Consider the following 24,359-nt stretch of genomic DNA (forward strand, 5'->3'; position numbering starts at 1 on the left):
GCTAGCTCTGCTTGCAAGGCAAGAACGCTCAAGTGCCTTTCGTGGTGACAACCACTTCTGTATGTGGCAGAAGTGCTTTGTGATTGCTTCCCCACTCTTTATGCAGAATATTAAAAAGACATGTACTCAAGGGTCAGTGTTTAATAAAAATAATTTTTACTGCTTCATCAAGAGCACTTCTAAGTGAAATTGGTGTCTTTTTTTTTTTACTGAGACTGTGTGACTAGTACAGGTTGGTGCCATTGTCTTGATTTAGTGCTAAGTCATCAGCAGTCTTACACAGCCTAACTTGTGCAGCCTCAATACAGATGTCAATACAGTGAAAAAGGCAAATGACATCATAGTATTATGGCACTCGCAAATCTTCTGAAAGGGTGTTGGGGTTCCGGCAAAAGTGTGTGAACCGCACTTTGGGAACCATTGCCTTAACGCAGTTTTATCTGACCCCAGATATCAGCTGTAGGTCAGGAACTTGTAAACCTGGATCTCTTCTGGTTCTAGGCTCTTGGCTTCTAGGACATCACTCCTTCTCTAATCTTTTTTGCTTGTTGTTCCTGATACCTTCCTGATACCTAGACCACTCGAATACCTCAACGCTCAGCCCTCAGACTTCTTTTCTACCTTATTTTTTCCCTAAGTGAGCTCCCCCAGTCCCATAGCTACATGGGAGAATACTTCCTATCTGAGGTTTCTTTCAAGAGCTCCAGATTCATCCAGTAAGAGGCCTTCAATAAATAGGCAGGAGGTATTTAATAAATATGTGTCATATGGCCAGATGTACAAATGAATGTTTGAAGGGTTGATTGGGATGACAGGAAACTGATAGCTTGCATTTGAAATTCCCTTCAGAAACACCTGCTTCCTCACTTCACATTTCTCTCTGTATGTATGTCTCCATGTATATCATTTAATCCCTTGCTAAGTTTCTGTTCCATGTTCATCAAGAATTTCAGAGTGAATAGTACTTAAATATTTTCCCCCATTGCTATTCATCATCCGAGAGGCCTTAGTTGAGAAGAAAAGCACAGAAGGCCTGTTGTTCTGCCTGGTATGTCCTGTGCTGTGGTGGATTTTCCATTTTTGCAAATTACTAAGAATCGAAGGTATATGTTGTGGGTGTCCACTTGGTACTTTTGTGGGACCAGTTATTTCTTGGCTTATTCTTGTGAATTGTTTGTTGTAGGATGAGTAAATGTCGTAGACAAGAAATCTGTTTCTGTAAACCTTTTTGTAGCAATATCGAGGGTTTTTTTTTCCTGCTTTTTAAAAATTGACTTCCAAACTCCTATTTTAAATTTATTGATTGCAAAGTGTTTTTGTTACATAAACACTGTTCTGCAGCTTGTCTCTTATGTCCTTGCAATAAAACAGTGGTAGAATATATTAATCTTGTACTTTAGCACCAGAATCAACATCTTTCTATGATGCAAGGCTCACAGATTATGTTGTAATCACATCTGTGCCACCTCAGACCTCTTGTTTTTTTTCCATCCTGGTGACAGGCACCACCATTTTCCCACACACTCAAACTAGAAACCTGAGCCGTCTCTTTTGGGCATCTCCCTGCTCTCTACATCCCCTTAGGGACTAAGGTACTATTGGTAATGCCTCTCATAAGCTCTTGGGATATCGTCCCTTCTTTTGATTTCTACTGCTCCCTCCCTCTGGGCCACTGGTCAGCTGCTTACAGGCTTCTGATCTGGATGCTTTCAGTCCTTTTAACTGCAAATGTAGCCCTTGTCAAAATGCAAATCTGATCACAATCCATCCAGCTACACCCACTCTCCCCATCCTTTACAGAGGGAACAACAGTACTGCTTATGTAGAGTGACTGCTGTAGTTCAAATGATTTGTATATATTACTAGTGGTTCTGATTTTTATACTACCCCTGCAAGATGGGAGCTGTATGAAACCGAGCAGGACCCTCCCTGGTACAAATCCTTCCTGTGTCCCCCATATCTTGTTTGTTGGAAATAGGCTTCATTCAGCCTTCTTGACCTTCCCTGAGTTCCATAGGACAGATTCAAACAGTTGCTAATCAGGGAAGGGAGGGGATGCAGAAACATGGGAGGAACAGTCTAGAAATAGTGGTGTAGCACAGCCTTGGGGCAGGGTCCTAGTTCCTCCTCAGGGAATATACATAACAATATCTTTGAGTTCTTCTGCAGAACTGAGACCCCCAGGTGGAGGATGGCAACTACAGGCTGAGCATAAGATTCCTGGAATACAGCCCTGTTACCTCACCATCAACCAATCAAAAGAAAGTCATATACCCTGTAGCCCTCAACCCAAATTTTGCCTATAAAAGCATTTCCCTCAAAACCATCAGGGAGTTTGGGGTTTTAGAGTACAAGCCACCCATTCTCCTTGCTTGGCCCTGCAATAAACCTTTCTTTGCTCCAAACTCCGACATTTCAGTTTGTTTGGCCTCACTGTGCCTGGAGCACCCTAACTTGTGTTCAGTAACAGTAACTGGTGGTCAGAGATCTTGGGTGGCTTGCCCAAAGCCACAGACATGAAGGTACTGAGTCTGGATACGAACCCAGCTCTATCTGTCTCCAAAATCAATTTGCTTTTCCCATTCGTTTTTCTAATTCATTAGCATTGTATTAAGGATATTCAGGATCTGGTCCAGGCATATATACCTACAAGTTGGAATTTCTTTTAAAACAGCGGACTGATAACTTACAAATAGTTAAATATTTAATGGAAATTAAGACTTGGCTTTTCATCACAAGAGATACAAATGATGGACTTCCCTGGTGGCGCAGTGGTTAAGAATCCGCCTGCTAATGCAGGGAACATGGGTTTGAGCCCTGGACTGGGAAGATCCCACATGCTGCGGAGCAACTAAGCCTGTGTGCCACAACTACTGAGCCTGTGCTCTGGAGCCCACAAGCCACAACTATTGAAGCCCACACACCTAGAGCCCATGCTCTGCAACAAGAGAAGCCACCACAATGAGAAGCCCATGCACCACAACGAAGACCCAACGCAGCCCAAAAATGAATAAAAATTTTTTAAAAAAAGAGAGATACAAATGAGGCTGTATTTCCATAAAATAGTTACTAATAATATAATAACATTTGCTTCCAACCAGGTATTATTTAAAGTGCTTTTTATAAATTTATTTATTTTATTTTTGGCTGTGTTGGGTCTTCGTTGCTGCGCATGGGCTTTTCTCTAGTTGCAGCGAGCAGGGGCTACTCTTCCTTGGCGGTGTGCGATTGCGGTGGCTTCTCTTGTTGCAGAGCACAGGCTCAGTAGTTGTGGCTTGCGGGCATTGGCGGGCAGATTCTTAACCACTGCACCACCAGAGAAACCCTAAAGCGCTTTATAGATAGTAAATTATTCAGTCCTCACAAAAGACATGGACAAAACAAAAAAAATAAACTCAATTGGCCTGAATGTTTACAAAAGGCTCCTGGAGCAGAAGAAAAATTAATCAGTAGACCAATGCCCAAGATATTTTATGGTGTAAAACAGGGATTGGTAAACTGTGGCCCATGTCCAAAACTGCTCAGGTTGTAAATGGTTAAAAGAGAAGGTATGACAGAGTATGTGGCCTGAAAAACCTAAAATATGTGCTGCCTGGCCCTTTACAGAAACAGTTTGTAGATTCCTGGTGTAAAAAAAAAAAAAAATCCCTAACTTGTTCTACGATAGTGTTGTAGGAAAAATGGGGCACAAGAGGATGGTCATATCCCAGGTCTCGGGTGAGTCCCTCAGACAGGCCGCCAGGTGAGGGTCCTTGGCCTTGCATAGGAAAGAATTCAAGAGTGAGCCATAGTGAAGTGAAAGCAAGTTTATTTAGAGAGATACACGTTCCATAGACAGCGTAGGCCATCTTAAAAGGAGAGAGTGGTTCCGTGGTGTGGGGGTGGCTAGTTTTTATGGGCTGGGTAATTTCATAGGCTAACACGTGGGAGGATTAGTCCAGGTATTTTGGAGGAAGGGCAGGGACTTCCAGGAATTGGGCCTTTTATGGTCAGCCTCGGAACTGTCATGGCACCCATGGGTGTGTCATTTAGCATATGCTGATGTATTACAATGAGTGTATAATAAGGCTCAAGGTCCACTGGAAGTAGACTCTTCCGCCATCTTGGACCTAATGTGTTCTAACCAATTTTTGTGGTATCCTGTTCTTAATGGTTGTGTCATTCTTGTAATGGTTGTGCCCTGCCCACTTCCTTTTCTGTCTCAATAGGACGTTTTTTGGATGATGTAATTCACGTCCTTCAAGGAAGAACTTGGTATTTCTGATAAAATGCTTAAGTGATTTTTTTTTAATAAACTATAATGGGATTAAGATTTGTTCTGGGAAACCAGTAGGCCATCCACCCACTTGCCTGTCAGTCAAGAATCTACTGTTCTTCAACTAAACATTCTTTTTGCATCCAGTCTATCAATGATTATATAACCATTTTTCCCTATGAAATGCCTGGATGAGAATATTTGAACTGGATCTTAAGAGGTCTTTTTCTTTGCATTAGGATTACAGTAAGATTTTGACATATGCTCATAACTGTTAAGCTTTCTGTTAAAAAACTGGTGGTAGTTTTGGAGTTTCAGAAAAATTCCTTCAGAAACATTCAGACAGAAAAGCTACCTATAAAGGAACAACAACAAAAGACTTCAGACTTCTGTCACACTAGATGCCAAAGACAGCAACTCTGAAGGAAAATGTCATGACTCCAAACTCAGCCAAACAAACTCAGTGCCTTCAAGTGCAAAGACAGCAGAGAAATATTTTCAGGTGCACACAGACTCAGCAAAATGCCCACACGCCATTCCTGGAAAAGTGACTTACAGTTGCATTTAGCTACATGAGAGGTGAAGATAAAGTATAGAACAGACAAGTTATAATTTATAAAAAAAAAAAAACCGGCAGTGAGTGATAAAACCATTTAATCTCCGAGTTAAGTCGTAATAACTAATTGTAGTTATAAATATTGTCAACTTAAAAAACGTACCACGTGAGAGCTGTGAGTTGAGTTTATTCAGTGTCTTACTGAGTGCTATAGCCTAGGAGACAGTGACAGTCTCTAATTGCTCAGAGGAACTGTTCCAAAGAGGTAGGGGAGGAGCCAGTATATAGATAATGTGTGTGTGTGTGAATTTGGGCTGGGAGATACAGGCAGTCAAGATCTCAGTGAAAGGCTACTGCTGGTCACAGGATCAGCTATCTCAGTTAATACTTTTTAAAAAAAATAGATTTATTTATTCATTTGTTTAAATTTTGGCTGTGTCGGGCTTCGCTGCTGCACGCGGGCTTTCTTTAGTTGTGGTGAGCGGGGGCTACTCTTCGTTGCGGTGCACGGGCTTCTCATTGCAGTGGCTTCTCTTGTTGCGGAGCATGGGCTCTAGGTGTGTGGGCTTCAGTAGTGGCACACGGGCTTAGTAGTTGTGGCTCGCTGGCTCTAGAGCGCAGGCTCAGTAGTTGTGGCTCACGGGCTTAGCTGCTCTGCCGCATGTGGAATCTTCCCAGACCAGGGCTCAAACCCATGTCCCCTGCATTGGCAGGTGGATTCTTAACCACTGCACCACCAGGGAAGTCCCCTCAGTTAATACTTTTAGGGCTTTTCTATGTGTGGGAAGATGCAAGAATCTGGGGTCATTGAAATTCTTCCTAAGACATGCATTTGAACTATCTAAGGGGCCCGTATATTCCAAAACATGGAATGCTGCACCCTGAATTCCTTTCAGGGTGTACTTGCAGGTCAGCAACTGCAGGGGCTAATGACTTGATCCTTATAGAACTGAAATGGCAGGCAAAATTCTTTGTTTACAATATTAATAAAAATGAAAAAACAGTACTCTGTTTCCTACTTTGTTCTAAAAATCCCAGAGTGTATTAAATCTGGTAACTGAATCAATGAAGGTTGGATGATAGGGGCAAAGGTCATATATATAAAATGACAAAAATGAAACATGAGAGGCACTAAAATTCTAGGGAAGCCCCACAGGAAGCAGCTAATGCACTTAGGTGCAAATAACCCATAGAAAAATAAAATTCCCCTCACCGCATTCATCTGGCTCTTGAAATTCAAATTAGCACTGGCAAAACTGAGACTTCTCTATAAAGGACACCTGCAGCTAAGAGTAAGGCCGTGCTCTGTGAGCCTGAGGGGAGCTTCCAGTAACTGCATCAGCGTGACCAGACCTGGAGATACTCTGTTCCTAGGGCCAGCTTCTTTCTCCACAGTTGTCCTGTTTAAAGCAACCATGCATCAGTTACCTTTGGTGTCAAGGACGTACCGTTTTTCCCTCTGCAGTTTTGGGAGAAACTAAACTTATTGTGGCATATCACCCCGAGAGGACGTTTCAACTTTGAAAAGGACAAATGTCAACCACCGAAACGTGGAAAAATATTTGTAAAGGAAAATTTTAGATAAATGATTACAGTGGAAAACTAAATATGTCCGTGATTAAAGAAACAGGGAACATAGTGAGACCTAGCATGGTGGGGCAGGGGATTTGGCTTCTGCATGCTTCTTCCTCTGTCTTGAGGCAGCAGACTGCCCTTTGCCTGGCGTGGGCGTCTCTTCCGTGAGAGCTAGGATTAGGTCCACCCTAACAGGAGTCTCGTGATTAAATATTCCTTTTGTCAAAACTAAAATTTTAGAAGCTTTTCCATACACTTTGCCTTTCCCTAATCGTCTGATTTGCATGTCTTTATTTTTCTAGGTCGGCAACAGAGATGATTCTAATCTTTATATAAATGTGAAGCTGAAGGCTGCTGAAGAGGTAAAGCCCAGAACAGCGGCGCCAACGCCCCCGCCCTCCACTCTTACCCCTCCCCCTCCCCAGGTCCTGTCTGCCACCCCTTCCCCTTTGTGCTCCCCCCACAAAAACTTTTATCACCCACAGCATGCTTCAGTTTATGTATTTCGCAAGTTAGAAATGGGTGACAGAGCTTCAGCCTCTGGTTTGCCCTGGAATGTTTTCTAATCAGTGATCTGCTTGCTTCTAAAGAGCAGGAATAGGGCTTCCCTGGTGGGACAGTGGTTGAGAGTCCGCCTGCCGATGCAGGGGACACGGGTTCGTGCCCCGGTCCGGGAAGATCCCACATGCCACGGAGCGGCTGGGCCTGTGAGCCATGGCCGCTGATCCTGCGCGTCCGGAGCCTGTGCTCCGCGGCGGGAGAGGCCACAGCAGTGAGAGGCCCGCATACCGCAAAAACAAAACAAAACAAAAAACAAAGAGCAGGAATAGTGGACATAAAACTGCTTAAGTGCTGTGGTGACAGTTAACAAGTAAACGATGGATGGGTCAAAGTGAGAGACTCGTTCTTCAGGATATATGAGGGTGAAATGATGCCTGCCACCTCCTGGTTTGTCTTAGTCACATCTGTAGAAGAAATGGGCCCATGTCTCAAGTCCTTTTGCCATGCACCTGTTTTAAATGTTCATTCTTGCAGATTGGGATCAAAGCCACGCACATTAAGTTACCGCGAACGGCCACAGAATCTGAGGTGAGCTGTTAAGAATCAACTGTTAAGAGGGCAGCTGAAATGCTTTCCTCTCTGGTTTTAGTTTAGTGCAACTTTAGGGACTGATGCATTCAGCATACATGAAACCTCCAGGTAATTCTTTCTTCACAGACTCAGCCTTCAGAAATCTTTGAAAATACCCACAGAGTAAATGGGGCAGTGCTAGGTATGAATGTTTGGTACTCACAGTGTGATTGCTGCATCATTTGTTTGCAAATCACCTGCGATGTTCATTGAAAACTGATCACTGTCCTGTTGTTACCTGCACTTGAAAAATGAAATGTATATTTCATTTCTGTGATGTTCAAGAATAGGCAGAACAGATCATGGGTTAGTAAAGTCAGAACTGTGGGGGATTAACTGGGAAGCGGCAGGAGGGAAAAGGGACTTCCTGAGGTCGTGGAAATGTTCTACATCTGCATTGTCCAGCAGGATAGCCACTAACCCCATGTGGTCATTTAATTAAAATGAAATAAAGTTTAAAATTCCGTTCCTCAGTTGAACCAAGCCACATTTCAAGTATTTTAGTAGCCACTATTGTAAGGTACAAATTACAGAACATTTCTGTCATCACAGAAATCTTGATTTGGGTGATGGTACCATGGATTTTACTGTTGCAGTAATAGTTTATTAAAGTTCTTAGCTCTTTTGTTTGTTGGATTTCTTGCAAGACACCTGAAGGTTACATTCTGTGTTAAGGTAGAGTTGCTCTCAGGATCCAAGGCAGGGTACATTCTGAGAGGACTACAGTTAAACTCTCGGGGGGAAAATGGGACTTCTGACCTGGAAAGTGTTTCTCCACCCTGTTGATTTCTATGTGGTATATAAGTTGTATGTGGTATTATTTTTAGGTGTTAAAGTGCATTACATCTTTGAATGAAGACCTCAATGTGCATGGTTTCATAGTGCAGCTACCTTTAGATTCAGAGAATCCCATTAACACTGAAGCATTGCTCAACGCTATTGCACCTGAAAAGGATGTGGACGGGTGAGTGTGACTTGGCTTTCTGTACCATATTGCATGATTGCGACTATAATGTATTTCTACTTCAGTAACACATCATTTTGGTTCTAAAGAGTAAAGACGCCGATCACTTTCCTTGTTTTAGATTGACTAGCATCAGTGCTGGAAAACTTGCTAGAGGTGACCTAAATGACTGTTTCATCCCTTGCACACCCAAAGGATGCTTGGAACTCATCAAGGAGACAGGTAAAAACAAACAGACAAAAACAAAGCACCATTTCATGGAGCCTGGTCTTGACCTTCAGAGGTATAGGGGAGATACACTGTGAGCCCTAAATAAGTGGGCTTGATTGGCACAGGACCTGTGTGCTAGGGGCTTCTTTACCTAAATTCTCATTTTCTCAACAGCCCTATGAAGTAGGTAGGTATTCTTATTGTTTAATAGCTGAGAAGACATTCTCAGAGAGATTGAGTAATTTGTCCAAGAGGCAGCAGAGCCAAGATTTGAACTCAGAGTTATTTGAGTTCAAAGCAATTTATTTTGTGTGAAAAAGTAACCTATGTGATAATAAAGATTCAGATAGTCCGTAGGGTGCAAAGTGAAAAGTCTGAATCCCAGAATGGGCCCCGAGTCACCGCTGTAGATCGGAAATGGATTCCTTGGGTAATTGGCCGTATTACCCCGTTACCTAGTCAGCCTCTTGGTATTTTAATTTCATCATGAATACTTTTTAGCAGAGGTTATTTTTTACAAGGAAGTGCACCCTGTTTAAAGGAAGTGGATCAGAAATTTAAAGTGGAAAGTTTTAGCTAACGTAAGTGAAAAATTTTCTGTGGCTGGCAAGGAAAGGTCAATCTGTAAGCCTTGGGACAGCTATCATTGTTCAGTCCTACAGCAAAATTTATACTCTACGGCATGCTTAGCACACAGTGTGTTCCAACTTGATAGAAAAAATCCCATGAGCCGTGGCAGCTGTAGGCTCCCCACCTCCTCTTGTTGATATTGAAGCGACCATTTGCCCTAATGCAGCTTCAGGTCCTTTACTGTACCCTAAAAAGTATAGAAAGTTACCTTCTAAACACTTCACACTTTGAGGCCTTTACTTCTAGATGTTCATGATGTTAGCATTATATAGAAACTTACCTTTTTTGGATAGAGTTAATGTTAAACAAGAAGCACAGTTTAAACATAAACTGCCTTGAGGAAGAGTCCGCTTCAGTGGGGCTGGATAGAAGGGCTCAGTAGAGTCCTCAGGACCTTATTTCCGCTCCCCTTTGCGTGGTGGCTCGTTCTGAGCTCTACTTGGTGGCCCCGAGCAGCTCCAGCCTGTTGCATCCTTGTGCCTAAGAGTCATGGGATGGATCTCATTGTCCAGGGGATGAAATATGGTCACTTGTTCACTCTTGGGTGTTCACCCACACCATCTCTACTGAGGAGAGTATGTCAGTCCTGAAAAGGACATTGGGATAATGCCAGAAGAATGGGTGCTCAGTAAACAAAAAGAAAATTTTTTACTACAGTTAAGTTCCCCTTTATCACTTCCCTGCAAATAATCCTGTGGCTCAGGCCCTAAGCCAAAAGAGAAATTTGGATGAGGAACTAAAGGGTTACTGATACTAATCTAATTTCCCTCCACCCCATTACGTTCACCCTGTTTCCTATAACTGTTTTTCCCATGTAATGTAATATGTCCTCTTCTTCCATATGGCTGTTTAGCTGTATGTCAGGGTTTCTTTCTGATTTGAGTGTAGGTTTTCTCCCCACTCTCCTATGACTCGATGAATGGATCTTGGCTTAAGCTCCTCTCAGAAACCCACAGCAAGAAGGACACATGTACAAGTCCCAACTTGTAGCTGAAACCCTGAGTAGCCAACAAAGGGATGGTTTTAGGAAGATTGCTTTTTGATGCTAAGAACCTGCTTTTGTGCACTTGTCCTGAGTTCTCCCATTTAGGTGGCATGCGAAGGAGGGCAGCTTCCCCCAGTTCTCTGATGCACGCTGGCTTTTCTTTCAGGGGTGCAGATCGCTGGAAGGCACGCCGTGGTGGTCGGGCGCAGTAAAATAGTTGGTGCCCCAATGCATGACCTGCTTCTGTGGAGCCACGCCACAGTGACCACCTGCCACTCCAAGACCGCCCACCTAGGCGAGGAGGTAAGGGGTCGCGCGCGCGCGTTTGCATGCCCGTTGCTGTGTGTGGCAGGGGTTCTTGCCTAATGAGGATGGTTCATATTTAAGTGCCAGAAGCTGCCATGTACTTTATTACCTCATTACCGTGTTTAACCCCTCTAACAATTCTGTGATTCTTGTCTGTTTTAGAAGATGAAGAAACAAATTCAAATTTAAAACTTGTCCAAGTCTATGCAGATTTTTGTTTGGACTGTATTCTTTCTGTGCCAGTCCATCTGGTGGTAGATAGGGGTTAGCAGTATAGGAACTGGGATTGACCCATGGCAGCCAGATCCCACGTATGCGACAGTGGGTGGTCTCAGAGGTGGAGGTGTCCAGAGCGGGTTATGGACAGTGGTCTTGTGACCTCGGTCACAGCTTGTTCTTGACCCCTGCATCAGATTCCTGAGCCCAGGAATTCCCAGGAATGATTCCCAGGAATCATCCCATTGACAGTGCAGTCTCTTAAATGTGGCGACAGACCAGTAGAGAGGCCCAGCACCTCTTTAATCCTCCCCAAGCAATGCTCTGCTGAAGGTGGTGGTCCCCACATTCTGGGGAAGAGGGGGCAGTCTCCAGGTGTCATGTAATTCAGGGACGTTGTCCCAGGCCTGTGGCTCCAAGCCTGTACTCCTCCCTGTCTCAAAGGTTCTCATCAGGTTCCCCATTCAGTAAAATATGTAGTGAAAGGGGAGGTTTTGACGTGTGTAGGAATGAGCACAGTATATGAAGAGCTGTCAGACAGTGTGTGGCCTGCATAAAATAGCTGACGACAATGAAGAATTTCATACAAAGCTTACGGATGTCCTTTCCACTTCTGGATTTTTTTTATGTTTCACTGTTCAGTTTCTGAAGTCAGAACTGTCTTTCCCTAGGTAAGTAAAGGTGACATCCTGGTAGTTGCAACTGGTCAGCCTGAAATGGTGAAAGGGGAATGGATCAAACCTGGGGCAATAGTCATCGACTGTGGAATCAATTATGTCCCAGGTGAGTGTTGCTGGGGGAAAAAGGTGGTTTCTGGAGGCGGGCTGGGCAGAGGAAGATGAAGCCCAAGCGAGAACCCCTTGTCCCATTTTAGGCTTGAAGTGCTAAGGTTTAGAGTGATCAGCCTACCCATGGGGGCATGAAGTTAGTAGACGGCATAGTTGCCCCTTGCAGGAAGAGCCTGTGATTTTAGCCACTGTGCCGTGCCGTGCAGTCCAAGATGACCTTGTCCAGGGAGAGGGTGGGAGAGGAGGCAAGATGATTTCTCGCTTCATCATCACGTAGAGATGGATTTTAACAAAGGATGGTTAAAATATAGTGTGATCTTTGCAAAGTGCTGTGAGACTCCAGGAGAGGGACACATTGTGTCAAGAGTCCTCTAGTTAGGGCTTTGCAAAGATGTTTGGCCTGGGCTGTTCCTAGGTCAAGGATAAAGCCAACATTATAGTCATGTCCAAAACTGTCCTTGTATCCTCGTCCCTAAGTTACTCCTCACTGCGCCGTTTTGGTTAGTGATATCATCACCATTCTTCCTTCCCACAAGTCTGAAACCTTTTAGTTTCCCTCCCAATCGTTCCATGTATGGATCCGTTTTTAAATTTTATGAGTTTTTTCCCTTTCTTCTCTGTTCTCAGTGTCACCACTGAGAGTCACCCTCTCTGCTGGATGCACTGCTATAAATTTCTCCCTGGTCTCCCTACCGCCAGCTGACTCCCACTCAGATCCATCTGTGCACTCTTGACATGTTTATGGGTCTTGATGTGGACCTGTGAGCCTCTTTCTTCCGTGTTACCTGCCAGACTCCTTAGCCCCATACTAGTTTCAGCCACCTCTGTGGCCTTCTTTCTCACACACACTTTTTGATTACCTGTCTTAAACTGTTGTAAAATGGACCACATGCTCTCCTGCACATGCCTGTTTGTACTTTGCTGCCCCTCTGCCTGCATCTTTAGTGGGGCAGGCTGTTCTTTTCCTCATGAAGTTTTCAAATGTAAAATCTGAAAGGACAATTCAGTGAATACTTGTATACATACCTCGTGGGTTCAAAAAAGGAACAATTTTTAATCAAGCGACTGTTTCTGTGCATCAGGCACCACTCCAGGCCTTGGGCTACACAACTGAATAAAGCGCAACCGTGATCATCACTTCCAATGACTTCCTCCCCACCTCCTCTCTGTCCAAAATGTCCATTCTTCCTTCCAAACCTTGTCTGATTTTCCTTCAGCAAGAGATGATAAAAAAAAAAAAAAAAAGAGATGATCTCTCCTTCTTTCAAACTCCTTCTCTCCCTCCCTCCCCTCCCGCAGAACTTGGTGTTTCTCTCATTGTATGTCACTCATGCTTGGTGTCCTGTGCCTTTTCTCCACTAGTCTGCCTCTAGGTGCCGTGTCCAGCGTGTGCCTTCTGACTGCTGGCAGCCATATCTGTTGGAATGTTAAAAAGAGTTATAGCAAGAATATTCTTTTTCCTCCCCTCCCATCTCAAGTTTGAAATATAGTCACTAAGCTGCCAGGAACATGAGTCACTGTCGAGCCTTCACCGTTTTTAACCTCCCTCCCACTCTCCGTACCATGTTTTTAAGACAGTAGCTCATAATTGATCACTCCTTTTCTTGTAGTGTAATTATCTGATGGGTGATAAAGAAATTGCTGTCCTACAACTCCTCACTTTCAGTACTTGCAACGTGACATTCAAGCTCATTCTGTTTAAAACCTTGCATCTTCTATATCATATTTCTGCTTTTGACTTTTTTTGTTTTAGACTGGATTTGAGAGAGGAAAGAAGAAAAACCTGGGTAGGGCTCTTGAGTCTCGTATGGCTTACACATGAAACTTAACCTCCTATTCACATTTATTCCTCATGTAGAAGGTAAAGTATGAATAAGGTCAGAGCAGTATCTTTCCTCCTGGTCAGCTGTACTTTTTCTGATCCTGGGGATATAGGTGAATAAGTATCGTTACTGTTCCCCAAGGAAGGCAGGATCACTGTTACAGACCCGAGGGTGAGCGGGAGGACCTAAAGACTGCTCTTTGCAAGTGTTCATTCCTTTTTTTTTTTTTTAAATTGTTACTGATGTATAGTTGATTTACAATGTTGTGTTAGTTTCAGGTGCACAGCAAAGTGAATCAGGCATACATATATCCACTCTTTTTTAGATTCTTTTCCCATATAGGCCATTACAGAGTATTGAGTAGAGTTCCCTGTGCTGTACAGTAGGTCCTTATTAGTTATCTATTTTATATATAATAGTGTGAATGTGTCAATCCCAGTCTCCGAATTTATCACTTCCCCTTTTACCCCCTGGTAACCCAAAGTTTGTTTTCTACATCTGTAACTCTATTTCTGTTTTGTAGGTGAGTTCATTTGTACCCCTTTTTTTAGATTCCACATAGAAGTGATATCATGATATTTGTCTTTCTCTGACTTACTTCACTCAGTATGACAATCTCTGGGTCCATCCATGTTGCTGCAAATGGCATTATTTCGTTCTCTTTTATGGCTGAGTAGTATTTCATTGTATATATGTACCGCATCTTCTTTATCCATTCCTCTGTTGATGGGCATTTAGGTTGCTTCCATGTCCTGGCTATCGTAAACAGGGCTGCAGTGAACATTGGAGTGCATGTATCTTTTTGAATTGTGGTTTTCTCTGGATATATGCGCAGGAGTGGGATTGCCGGATCGTATGGCAGCTCTATTTGTAGTTTTTTAAGGAGCCTCCATACTGTTCTCTATAGTGACTGTACCAATTCACATTCCCACCAACAGTGCAGGAGGGTTCAAATGTTCACTCTTGAAACACCACTTTCCACAACTGGGCCACTTCTTGGTTCATATTTTGATTTAAATCGTTTGCATGGTCCTTTCAGGGATGACATCTTATTTTCCAAATTAAGGATGAATTAAGGTACGTAGTTTTTTGTTGTTTTTTTTTGTTATGGGTTTTTGTTTTGTTGGGGTTTTTTTTGAGGAATATTTTTTTAAGATTCAAGTACAGAGCAGAAAGTATTGGCCAGAGAAGCATGTAAAAGTGTTCTTCCTGGTGGTTTACTAAAGATAATTTGAAAAGGGCTGGATTAATAGTGTTTTATTTGGAAGGGTTATAAAAGGGGGGAACAGATTCCTAACCCCTCTCAATCCAGTCTCAACCTATCCAGCGTAGTGGCTTCTATACTGGAGCCTGTTATTGGGGCCCCCAAATTACAGGCGAAGGACTCAAGGCTCAGCTGGATTGGGTTTTCTTTTTTCCTCTACCGTGCAGCTCGCGGGATCTTAGTTCCCCGACCAGGGATTATAAATCCATGCCCCCTGGAGTGGAAGCGCAGAGTCCTAACATTGGACCGCCAGGGAAGTCCCTCAGCTGGATCTTAAGTAGTTTTGCACTAATAGTTCCAGATGAAAGAGAAATTCTAGGGCTGGGATAGATAAGCAAAATGTTTGATGGTTACTGAAGCCACGTGCTTAGAGACAGAGTCACTTTTCCACTGACCACATCACACCTTCCGTGAAACCCTGTACGTACATCACAGGGCACTGAAGCCAGCCCTGATAGCATTTGATTAAGGAGCAGAGCTGAGCTCACCCAGTTCAGCGTGAGGTTGTGCAGTAATTGACGTGTCTCCTGTATGTGCAGAAACACACGGAGAAAGTGACTAACATTCATAAATAGAAGGAGGTACAGGGGTATTTTTAGCTAACTTCGGTGTGTTAGACAATTGAAACCCATACAAGGGCACCCTCAACCGTTATTTCCCTGGCATTTTGAAACGACCTTAGTGATTATGAGAGGAAGTGTTCTGCCATTGCCGTAGCTTGCTGCCTTATAATCTGGAAGCCTGAAACCATCACAAGAGGTTGTGTTCACCAGCTCCTGAGAGTACATATAGAAAATATCTAATGTTATCTAGGGTAGGAAGAGAAACCCTTATGTTTGGAGAATGTTTTTTCTTTTTTTTTTAAATTTATTTATTTTTGGCTGCATTGGGTCTTTGTTGCTGCGCGCAGGCTTTCTCTAGTTGCGGCGAGCGGGGGCTACTCTTTGTTGCGGTGCGCAGGCTTCTCATTACAGTGGCTTCTCTTGTTGCGGAGCACGGGCTCTAGGTGTGTGGGCTTCAGTAGCTGTGGCTCACGGGCTCTAGAGCACAGGCTCAGTAGTGGTGACGCACGGGCTTAGTTGCTCCGCGGCATGTGGGATCTTCCCAGACCAGGTCTCAAACCCATGTCCCCTGCATTGGCAGGCGGATTCTTAACAACTGCGCCACCAGGGAAGCCCGGAGAGTGTTTTTTCAATCTCAAGAAACACACACAATTTACGTGATTCTCCTCAAGCTTGTGAAATAGGTAGTGTTCATCCTTCTTTGCCCCTTTGGACTTCTGATCAGTAAGGAGCCCACAGGGGCTGGAGACTCGAGGTTAGTGAAAGAGCTGATCCTAGAGCTGAAGTCGCTTAATTCTGGCTTTTTGGCTGAATCCTGAGGCTTCCTTTCTTAGTTGTGGCAATCTGATCAAAGAGGTGAAATGGCTAAGATCTTACCAGGTCCTGCCTTAGAACCAACCACAAGGTCTAGCCCTGTCCCCAGCCCCTCCTGGAAGTGCACTGAAGCCAAGTGTAGGAGTGAGTGAGCAGTGATGCATCATGGGGTTTTGTTCTCTTGAATAGCTGTTCTTTGCTGCTAAGATTTGTAGTTCTTGTATCCTTTTAACGGGAGTGTAATTATATTCTTTGCCTTTTTGCATACATTTAAGTAGCTGCTCGTCTTTGGAATTGGATGTTGAATTGTTCCTCCAGCTCATGCCTGGAGCTTACAAAATGCTGACAGTTGCTGTAGAAACCGTATCTGGCAGCTGCGATATAGCTGGGGCTTTGTGCACCCAAAAAATTCCTTTGAAGGCCTTGGCAAATTAACATTTTAAAAGGTGCTCATTGTATACTTGGTGGTTGGCTTTAAGCATAAAACACAGTTGGTATTTTATTTGCCACCTGACAGAAGACAAAAGGATTCTCCTGGTTCTGAAAAACCACTTAAGCATCTTGTGGAATTTTGCAGGTAAAGTAAGTTTCTCCCTAGGAGATAGCAAACACCTGTCATCCCACAGCCTTTTTTTTTTTTTTAAACATCTTTATTGGAGTATAATTGCTTTGCATTGTTGTGTTAGTTTCTGCTGTATAACAAAGTGAATCAGCTATACGTACACATATATCCCCATATCCCGTCCCTCTTGCATCTCCCTCCCACCCCTCTAGGTGGTCACAAAGCACCGAGCTGATCTCCCTGTGCTATGCGGCTGCTTCCCACTAGCTATCTATTTTACGTTTGGTAGTGTATATATGTCAATGCCACTCTCTCACTTTGTCCCAGCTTACCCTCCCCCTTCCCCGTGTCCTCAAGTCCGTTCTCTCTGTCTGCGTCTTTATTCCTGTCCTGCCCCTAGGTTCATCAGAACCATTTTTTTTTTTTTAGATTCCATATATATGTGTTAGTGTTCAGTATTTGTTTTTCTCTTACTAACTTACTTCACTCTGTGTGACAGACTCTAGATCCATCCACCTCACTACAAATAACTCAATTTTGTTTCTTTTAATGGCTGAGTAATATTCCACTGTCTATATGTGCCACGTCTTCTTTATCCACTCATCTATCAACGGACCCTTAGGTTGCTTCCATGTCCTGGCTATTGTAAATAGTGCTGCAGTGAACATTGTGGTACATGACTCTTTTTGAATTATGGTTTTCTCAGGGTATATGTCCAGTAGTGGGATTGCTGTGTTGTATGGTAGTTCTATTTTTAGTTTTTTAAGGACCCTCCATACTGTTCTCCACAGTGGCTGTATCAATTTACATTCCCACCAACAGTGCAAGAGGGTTCCCTTTTCTCAACACCCTCTCCAACATTTATTGTTTGTAGATTTTTTATGATGGACATTCTGCCCGGTGTGAGATGATACCTCATTGTAGTTTTGATTTGCATTTCTCTAATGATTAGTGATGTTGAGCATCCTTTCATGTGTTTGTTGGCAATCTGTATATCTTCTTTAGAGAAATGTCTATTTAGGTCTTCTGCCCATTTTTGGATTGGGTTGTTGGTTTTTTTTTTTATTGCACTGCATGAGCTGCTTGTATATTTTGGAGATTAATCCTCTTGTCAGTTGCTTCATTTGCAAATATTTTCTCCCATTCTGAGGGTTGTCTTTTCGTCTCATTTATGGTTTCCTTTGCTGTGCAAAAGCTTTTAAGTTTCATTAGGTCCCATTTGTTTATTTTTGTTTTTATTTCCATTTCTCTAGGAGGTGGGTCAAAAAGGATCTTGCTGTGATTTATGTCATAGAGTGTCTGCCTGTGTTTTCCTCTAAGAGTTTGATGGTGTCTGGCCTTACATTTAGGTCTAAATCCATTTTGAGTGTATTTTTGTGTATGGTGTTAGGGAGTGTTCTAATTTCATTTTTTTTACATGTAGCTGTGCAGTTTTCCCAGCACCACTTATTGAAGAGGCTGTCTTTTCTCCATTGTATATTCTTGCCTCCTTTATCAAAAATAAAGTGATCATATGTGTGTGGGTTTATCTCTGGGCTTTCTATCCTGTTCCATTAATCTATATTTCTGTTTTTGTGCCAGTACCATACTGGTTTTTTTGTTGTTCTTGTTGTGTTTTTTGTTTTTTTTTTAGTACCACACTGTCTTGATTACTGTAGCTTTGTAGTATAGTCTGAAGTCAGGGAAACTGATTCCTCCAGATCCATTTTTCTTTCTCAAGATTGCTTTGGCTATTCGGGGTCTTCTGTGTTTCCATACAAATTGTGCAATTTTTTTTTTTTTTTTTTTTTTTTTCAGTACACGGGCCTCTCACTGTTGTGGCCTCTCCCGTTGCGGAGCACAGGCTCCGGACGCGCAGGCTCAGTGGCCATGGCTCACGGGCCCAGCCGCTCCGCGGCATGTGGGATCTTCCCAGACCGGGGCACGAACCCGTGTCCTCTGCATCGGCAGGCAGACTCTCAACCACTGCGCCACCAGGGAAGCCCAAATTGTGCAAATTTTTTGTTCTAGTTCTGTGAAAAATGCCATTGGTAGTTTGATAGGGCTTGCATTGAATCTGTAGATTGCTTTGGGTAGTATAGTCGTTTTCACAATGTTGATTCTTATAATCCAAGGACATGTTATATCTCTCCATCTGTTTGTATCATCTTTAATTTCTTTCATCAGTGTCTTATAGTTTTCTGCATACAGGTCTTTTGTCTCCTTAGGTAGGTTTATTCCTAGGTATGTTATTCTTTTTGTTTCAGTGGTAAATGGGAGTGTTTCCTTAATTTCTCTTTCAGATTTTTCATCATTAGCGTATAGGAATGCCAGAGATTTCTGTGCATTAATTTTGTATCGTGCTACTTTACCAAATTCATTGATTAGCTCTAGTAGTTTTCTGGTAGCATCTTTAGGATTCTCTGTGTATAATATGTCATCTGCAAACAGTGACAGTTTTACTTCTTCTTTTCCAATTTGGATTCCTTTTATTTCTTCTTCTTCTCTGATTGCTGTGGCTAAAACTTCCAAAACTCTGTTGAATAATAGTGGTGAGAGTGGGCAACCTTGTCTTGTTCCTGATCTTAGTGGGAATGGTTTCAGTTTTTCACCATTGAGAACAATGTTGGTTGTGGGTTTGTCACATTTGGCCTTTATTATGTTGAGGTAACTTCCCTCTATGCCTACTTTCTGGAGAGTTTTTATCATAAATGGGGAGCTTTTATCACATCCCACAGCTTTTAAGTAAAGTAGGCACTTGAACCAGATGGGACTACACAGCCTAAACTCGACTTAGTTTTTGGAATAAGCTGTTGTAATTGATCACATAACTTAGAAATAAACATGAAGATTGTGATTCTGAGACTGTGCTTTGATTTTTTTACCTCTTTGACCAGATGATACAAAATCAAGTGGGAGGAAAATTGTGGGTGATGTGGCATACAAGGAGGCCAAGGAGAGGGCAAGCTTCATTACTCCTGTTCCTGGTGGCGTCGGGCCAATGACGGTGGTGATGCTAATGCAGGTAAGTGTGAATGGACGTTTCTGTAATAGTTCTACAAAACTGATAGAATTCCAGGTACTGCATTTCTCCCCAAGTAGAAATGTCATAGAACCTACTCAGAATCTAAGTAAGGATGTGAATCTGTTGAAGAAAAAAAGGAAATGGAAGTAGAGAGAAGTAGAATCAGTCGTATTAATAGAGGGAAGTAGGGGTAGCATGATTCTGATTTACTCTGGAATGTGATAACTTAAGGGGAAAAAAGTACAAGCTTCACTCAGTATGTTTTGGCTTCTTGCCCTTTGTAACACACACCAGCTGGTGGGGGTGAGGCACGCAGCCCAGGGCATCCTGCTGCCTATAGACTCCGGCCTCGAATTGAAGCATGTTAACAGGCGGATCCTGAAGCTGTTCATTTTGTGATTGAACTTGAGTGACCAGGACTAGGAACTGAGGTGGAGGTTAAAATCATCACCTCTTCTCAGTTCCATTTGTGTCATTTTGTTTAGAGCACGGTAGAGAGTGCAAAGCGTTTCCTGGAGAAATTTAAGCCAGGGAAGTGGATCATTCAGTATAACAAACTTAACCTGAAGACACCCGTGCCAAGGTAAAAGAAGCTTTTGCTGTTTTCACACTGTGGATGGTGGGGTTTTAGCTGATGGATACCATGGTTATGTGTATGCCCCCTCCGAACGTGGTTGAGGTGGGTCATTACTAGGATGGCATTGATTGAGTCCCGTGGATAAAGGTTGATACATACTTTCTATATTTCTCCTAAGTGACATTGATATATCACGGTCTTGCAAGCCAAAGCCCATTGGTAACCTGGCTCGAGAAATTGGTCTGAGCTCTGAAGAGATAGAATTGTATGGTGAAACCAAGGCCAAAGTCCTGCTGTCAGTACTGGAACGCCTGAAGCACCAGCCCGACGGGAAATACGTGGTGGTGACCGGGTATGGTTTTTGTCCATTTGCCAGTTGAATCTTAATATTAGTCCTGATTGTTATTACCAGGGGTTGCATTTGCGCTTAGCCACGTATATGTGGAGGTTCCTTTAATTTGGTTTTAGCTTTTTATTTTTTATTTTTTTAAATTTTTTTTTGCGGTACGCGGGCCTCTCCCTGTTGTGGCCTCTCCCGTTGCGGAGCACAGGCTCCGGACGCGCAGGCTCAGCGGCCATGGCTCACGGGCCCAGCCGCTCCGCGGCATGTGGGATCTTCCCGACCGGGGCACGAACCCGAGTCCCCTGCATCGGCAGGCAGACTCTCAACCACTGCGCCACCAGGGAAGCCCAGGTTTTAGCATTTTCATATGTATTTTATCTAATTTGATCCTTAGAGCGAGGCTGTGAAGAAGAGTAGACAACTCTATAGAGATGAGAAAATTTGTCAAGGTTATTCATCTAGTAGGTGGAAGAGTTTGAATCTTAAAACCTGATCTTCAGATGGAATTGCCTTTTTTAAACCCCGGATCATTAATTCTGTAGATCTGTTGAGGATTCATCTATTTTTTTGTTTGGCTAAGTTAAAAGCTAGTTTTTGAGACTAAATTGAGAAATTAAAAGTATAGCAGTGTCTCTTACAAAGTAGAGTATATTTGCCCCTAACTGTCAGAAGAACTAAAATGCAGAAGTCTTTTTTAGTTTCAAACTGGGGGGAAGTTACAACTAAGACCCTTGGAAAAGATCCCTTTCATGTGTTTCATCTTTCTGGTTATTCAGATTAAGAGTCACTCTAGGATCAGAGCTGACTTAGTGATACACATGAATTTAATTTACATAAATGTAATTTTCCTGTTTTGCTTTCATCTTAAAGAATAACTCCAACACCCCTGGGAGAGGGGAAAAGCACAACCACGATTGGGCTGGTGCAGGGCCTCAGTGCCCATCTCCATCAGAATGTCTTCGCATGTGTGCGACAGCCTTCTCAGGGCCCCACCTTCGGAATAAAAGGTATTAGTGAGACCAGACCTGGGTGGCCAGAGGGCGCCTGCACCTCCTTCAGTCCTCCTGGCCCACTTGGCCCATGAATGTGTGCGGGGTCTTCAGCTCATTTAGACACTAGAAACAGCTTCATCACATCCCAGAAGAGCATCATGGTGCTTTTGGTGAAGGCTTTCATTGGATCACCCCAACTCCTGCTGTCACTGTCTGACACTGCACAGGGCTTCCCTGGGATGGGTAATATGTAGCCAGGGGTGCTTTTATATGACCGATAGTCGACTCTCATAGTAACAATAAAGGTAATCACAGCCGCTGATCACCATGCTGACTTTCTAGAGACAAAGACAAACCCTACAGATGTTTCACACTGAGGGAAGAAGAAAAGCATATGCTTTTTGAGTATAGGCTTCGTGCCAGGTTTTGTGCTAAGCAGTTTATGCCTATTACTTTATCTTCTAAGATGGTTAGTTTTATCTCCACTTACAATAGCAGCAACTGGGATTCAGAGGTAGCTTGAATTCAAGGCAGTATCATCAAGTACCAGGGTGAGTCCCCACGTCTACTTCAAGCTCTAAGATAATACCATCAACCCAGTGTTTCTTCTGATTAGATGAAAACACAACATCAATAACTGTACTTCACCTTCAGTTTTTGATAGCTGCAGTACTGCAAACATGTTCATTTAATTAAAATTATTTTTATTAATTAAAATAGGTTCTCAGAGTCAGCTTCATCATTTGCTTGGCGATAGGGTATCACATATCCTGCTTGTTCTAACAATTACTACAAATGTTGACACGGGGTACGCCTTTGTCCTTCTTCAGCCTATTGTTTTGATATAAGTCCGTTAACTTAGTTCTGCCTTTGAGCTTAATAACCCCCTTTTATTTCAGAATGAGCCTTTTCCCCCTCATTGAACCCAATATGCTCCTTTTCCTCTTATCACAAATTGCCCCATTTTCATTGCATGATCTCTGCCCCACAAAAAAACCCCACACAAAACCTCTACCTCAGATTGACATTTATCTCACTGTTAACCTGGACATTTTTAACTGGATTTTGGTTAGTAATCCAAATGGGCCAGCAAAAATCTAGCAGTTAAGCTGTTTTCTACCATATGTGTCCTATTTAGGAAGAATTGCAGTCTCTGTGTTTGTGTTGCTGTGTTTATTTTAAATATTCCTTTTTTAAAATGCCAGAATAGCATTTATGAGGGTAGGAAATTGAACAGGTTTGCCTTTATGTAACTGTAGGCTGGGTTTTTCTTAACAAATGTTAGGAATCAAGGGGAACCTGTTTCTAAAGATAATGAGTAGGTATGTTATGTGTTTATGGTTTTGTCAGTTAGATTCAGATTTCAGTTGAGAGACTATTCAGAGTGAACAAGATCAAGCGGTTTAGTTTGGTCAAGAAAATTAGAAAGCACTTGATCAAATCTGTCCAAATGGTTGTAAAAAATAAATAATATGCGGAGCAGTTACAAAAACCAATTTGCTTTCATTTGATTTGCAAGTCATGGGTGAAACGTGCTTAACATGAGTCTTCAACCTTGACCTGTCCTCCAGGTGGTGCTGCAGGCGGTGGCTACTCACAGGTCATTCCTATGGAAGAGGTAATGTGGTCTGGGATTTGGTTGGATCAGACCTTTTTTTATAGTTTTTCCTTCCTGGGATTAAAGTTTATTGTAGAGATCTTAGTAGGCAAATGACTTGTTTGCTCAACAGAAGCAGTACTTCAGAGAAAAACATCTTAATTTGCCAACTTTTAAACAGTTTACTTTTTTTTTTTTTTCTGTGGTACGTAGGCCTCTCACTGTTGTGGCCTCTCCCGTTGCGGAGTACAGGCTCCGGACGCGCAGGCTCAGCGGCCATGGCCCACGGGCCCAGCCGCTCCGCAGCATGTGGGATCCTCCCAGACCGGAGCACGAACCCGTGTCCCCTACATCGGCAGGCAGACTCTCAACCACTGCGCCACCAGGGAAGCCCAACAGTTTACTTTTTTGACATGACAAGGACTTCAAAGCCTGGCTTGCAGTGAAAATAATAAGCAAGTGATTAAATGAAGCATAAGATAGGGAAGAACAAACATGAAGTGAATTCAAAGTAATAACCACAGAAGTGGGAGCAGCGTATATGCATGGAGTTGGGTCGCTCCAGTGTACTTCTTGCTCACTGTTTAAAGGACGTGTGTTCTTACTAATCCAGCGTTGCTGCTGATCCCAGGGGTGTGGCGTTTATGGTTATTGGCCATGTCTCTTAGGGAAAATCAGTGTTCCTTCTGAGGACAGATAGTAATTTGTTTTCAAGAGATAGCTGTGTTGGTGTTTGTCCACTAGCTGTGCTGCCATCAGTTTTCCGTTGGCTTTAACATAGGGATTGGTTTGGCTGCAATAGAATGAATGTGAAAAGATGCAGAGAAGTTGGAAGACTGATGTGGCTTCTACCCTTTTGTAGTTTAATCTCCACCTCACTGGTGACATCCATGCCATCACTGCGGCTAATAACCTTGTGGCTGCGGCCATCGATGCCCGGATGTTCCACGAACAGACCCAGACAGACAAGGTAGGCTGCTGAGACCCCCACGGGCACTTTCAGAAGGTTTGAAGCACTCGAATTAATGTTGGACCCTTGGGTACCAATAATGCAGGTAGCAAGACAGTGGCATTCCTCTCTCTTAAAAGCCCTCTTCCTCCTTTTCTCTAAGGCCCTCTTTAATCGTTTGGTACCATCAGTAAATGGAGTGAGGAAGTTCTCTGATATCCAAATCCGGAGGTTACGGGTAAGCTTTTCCCTTGTT

At 43.0% G+C, this 24,359-nt stretch overlaps 1 protein-coding gene across 4 annotated transcripts in view; it reads left to right on the forward strand.

Moving 5' to 3' along the window:
• The window catches only part of MTHFD1 (methylenetetrahydrofolate dehydrogenase, cyclohydrolase and formyltetrahydrofolate synthetase 1), a 58,637-nt gene that overhangs the window by 13,220 nt on the left and 21,058 nt on the right, over nucleotides 1–24,359 (forward strand). For 3 of the 4 annotated variants that reach the window (XR_009563144.2, XM_030855205.3, XM_060294893.2), the window contains exons 3-15: nucleotides 6,689–6,748; nucleotides 7,422–7,475; nucleotides 8,345–8,481; nucleotides 8,603–8,703; nucleotides 10,473–10,609; nucleotides 11,500–11,611; nucleotides 19,518–19,645; nucleotides 20,131–20,228; nucleotides 20,401–20,574; nucleotides 21,436–21,572; nucleotides 23,129–23,175; nucleotides 24,017–24,124; nucleotides 24,267–24,341. Coding sequence is in view for 3 of the 4 variants with exons in the window: in XM_030855205.3 (XP_030711065.1) it covers nucleotides 6,689–6,748; nucleotides 7,422–7,475; nucleotides 8,345–8,481; nucleotides 8,603–8,703; nucleotides 10,473–10,609; nucleotides 11,500–11,611; nucleotides 19,518–19,645; nucleotides 20,131–20,228; nucleotides 20,401–20,574; nucleotides 21,436–21,572; nucleotides 23,129–23,175; nucleotides 24,017–24,124; nucleotides 24,267–24,341 (1,368 nt within the window). In the remaining variant the exon portion in view is untranslated. Of the gene's footprint in view, nucleotides 1–6,688; nucleotides 6,749–7,421; nucleotides 7,476–8,344; nucleotides 8,482–8,602; nucleotides 8,704–10,472; nucleotides 10,610–11,499; nucleotides 11,612–19,517; nucleotides 19,646–20,130; nucleotides 20,229–20,400; nucleotides 20,575–21,435; nucleotides 21,573–23,128; nucleotides 23,176–24,016; nucleotides 24,125–24,266; nucleotides 24,342–24,359 lie in introns of those variants that run through there. The other variant, XM_060294894.2, reaches the window with a different exon arrangement.

Source organism: Globicephala melas, chromosome 2 (assembly GCF_963455315.2).
Source record: "Globicephala melas chromosome 2, mGloMel1.2, whole genome shotgun sequence".
Classification (NCBI taxonomy): domain Eukaryota; kingdom Metazoa; phylum Chordata; class Mammalia; order Artiodactyla; family Delphinidae; genus Globicephala; species Globicephala melas.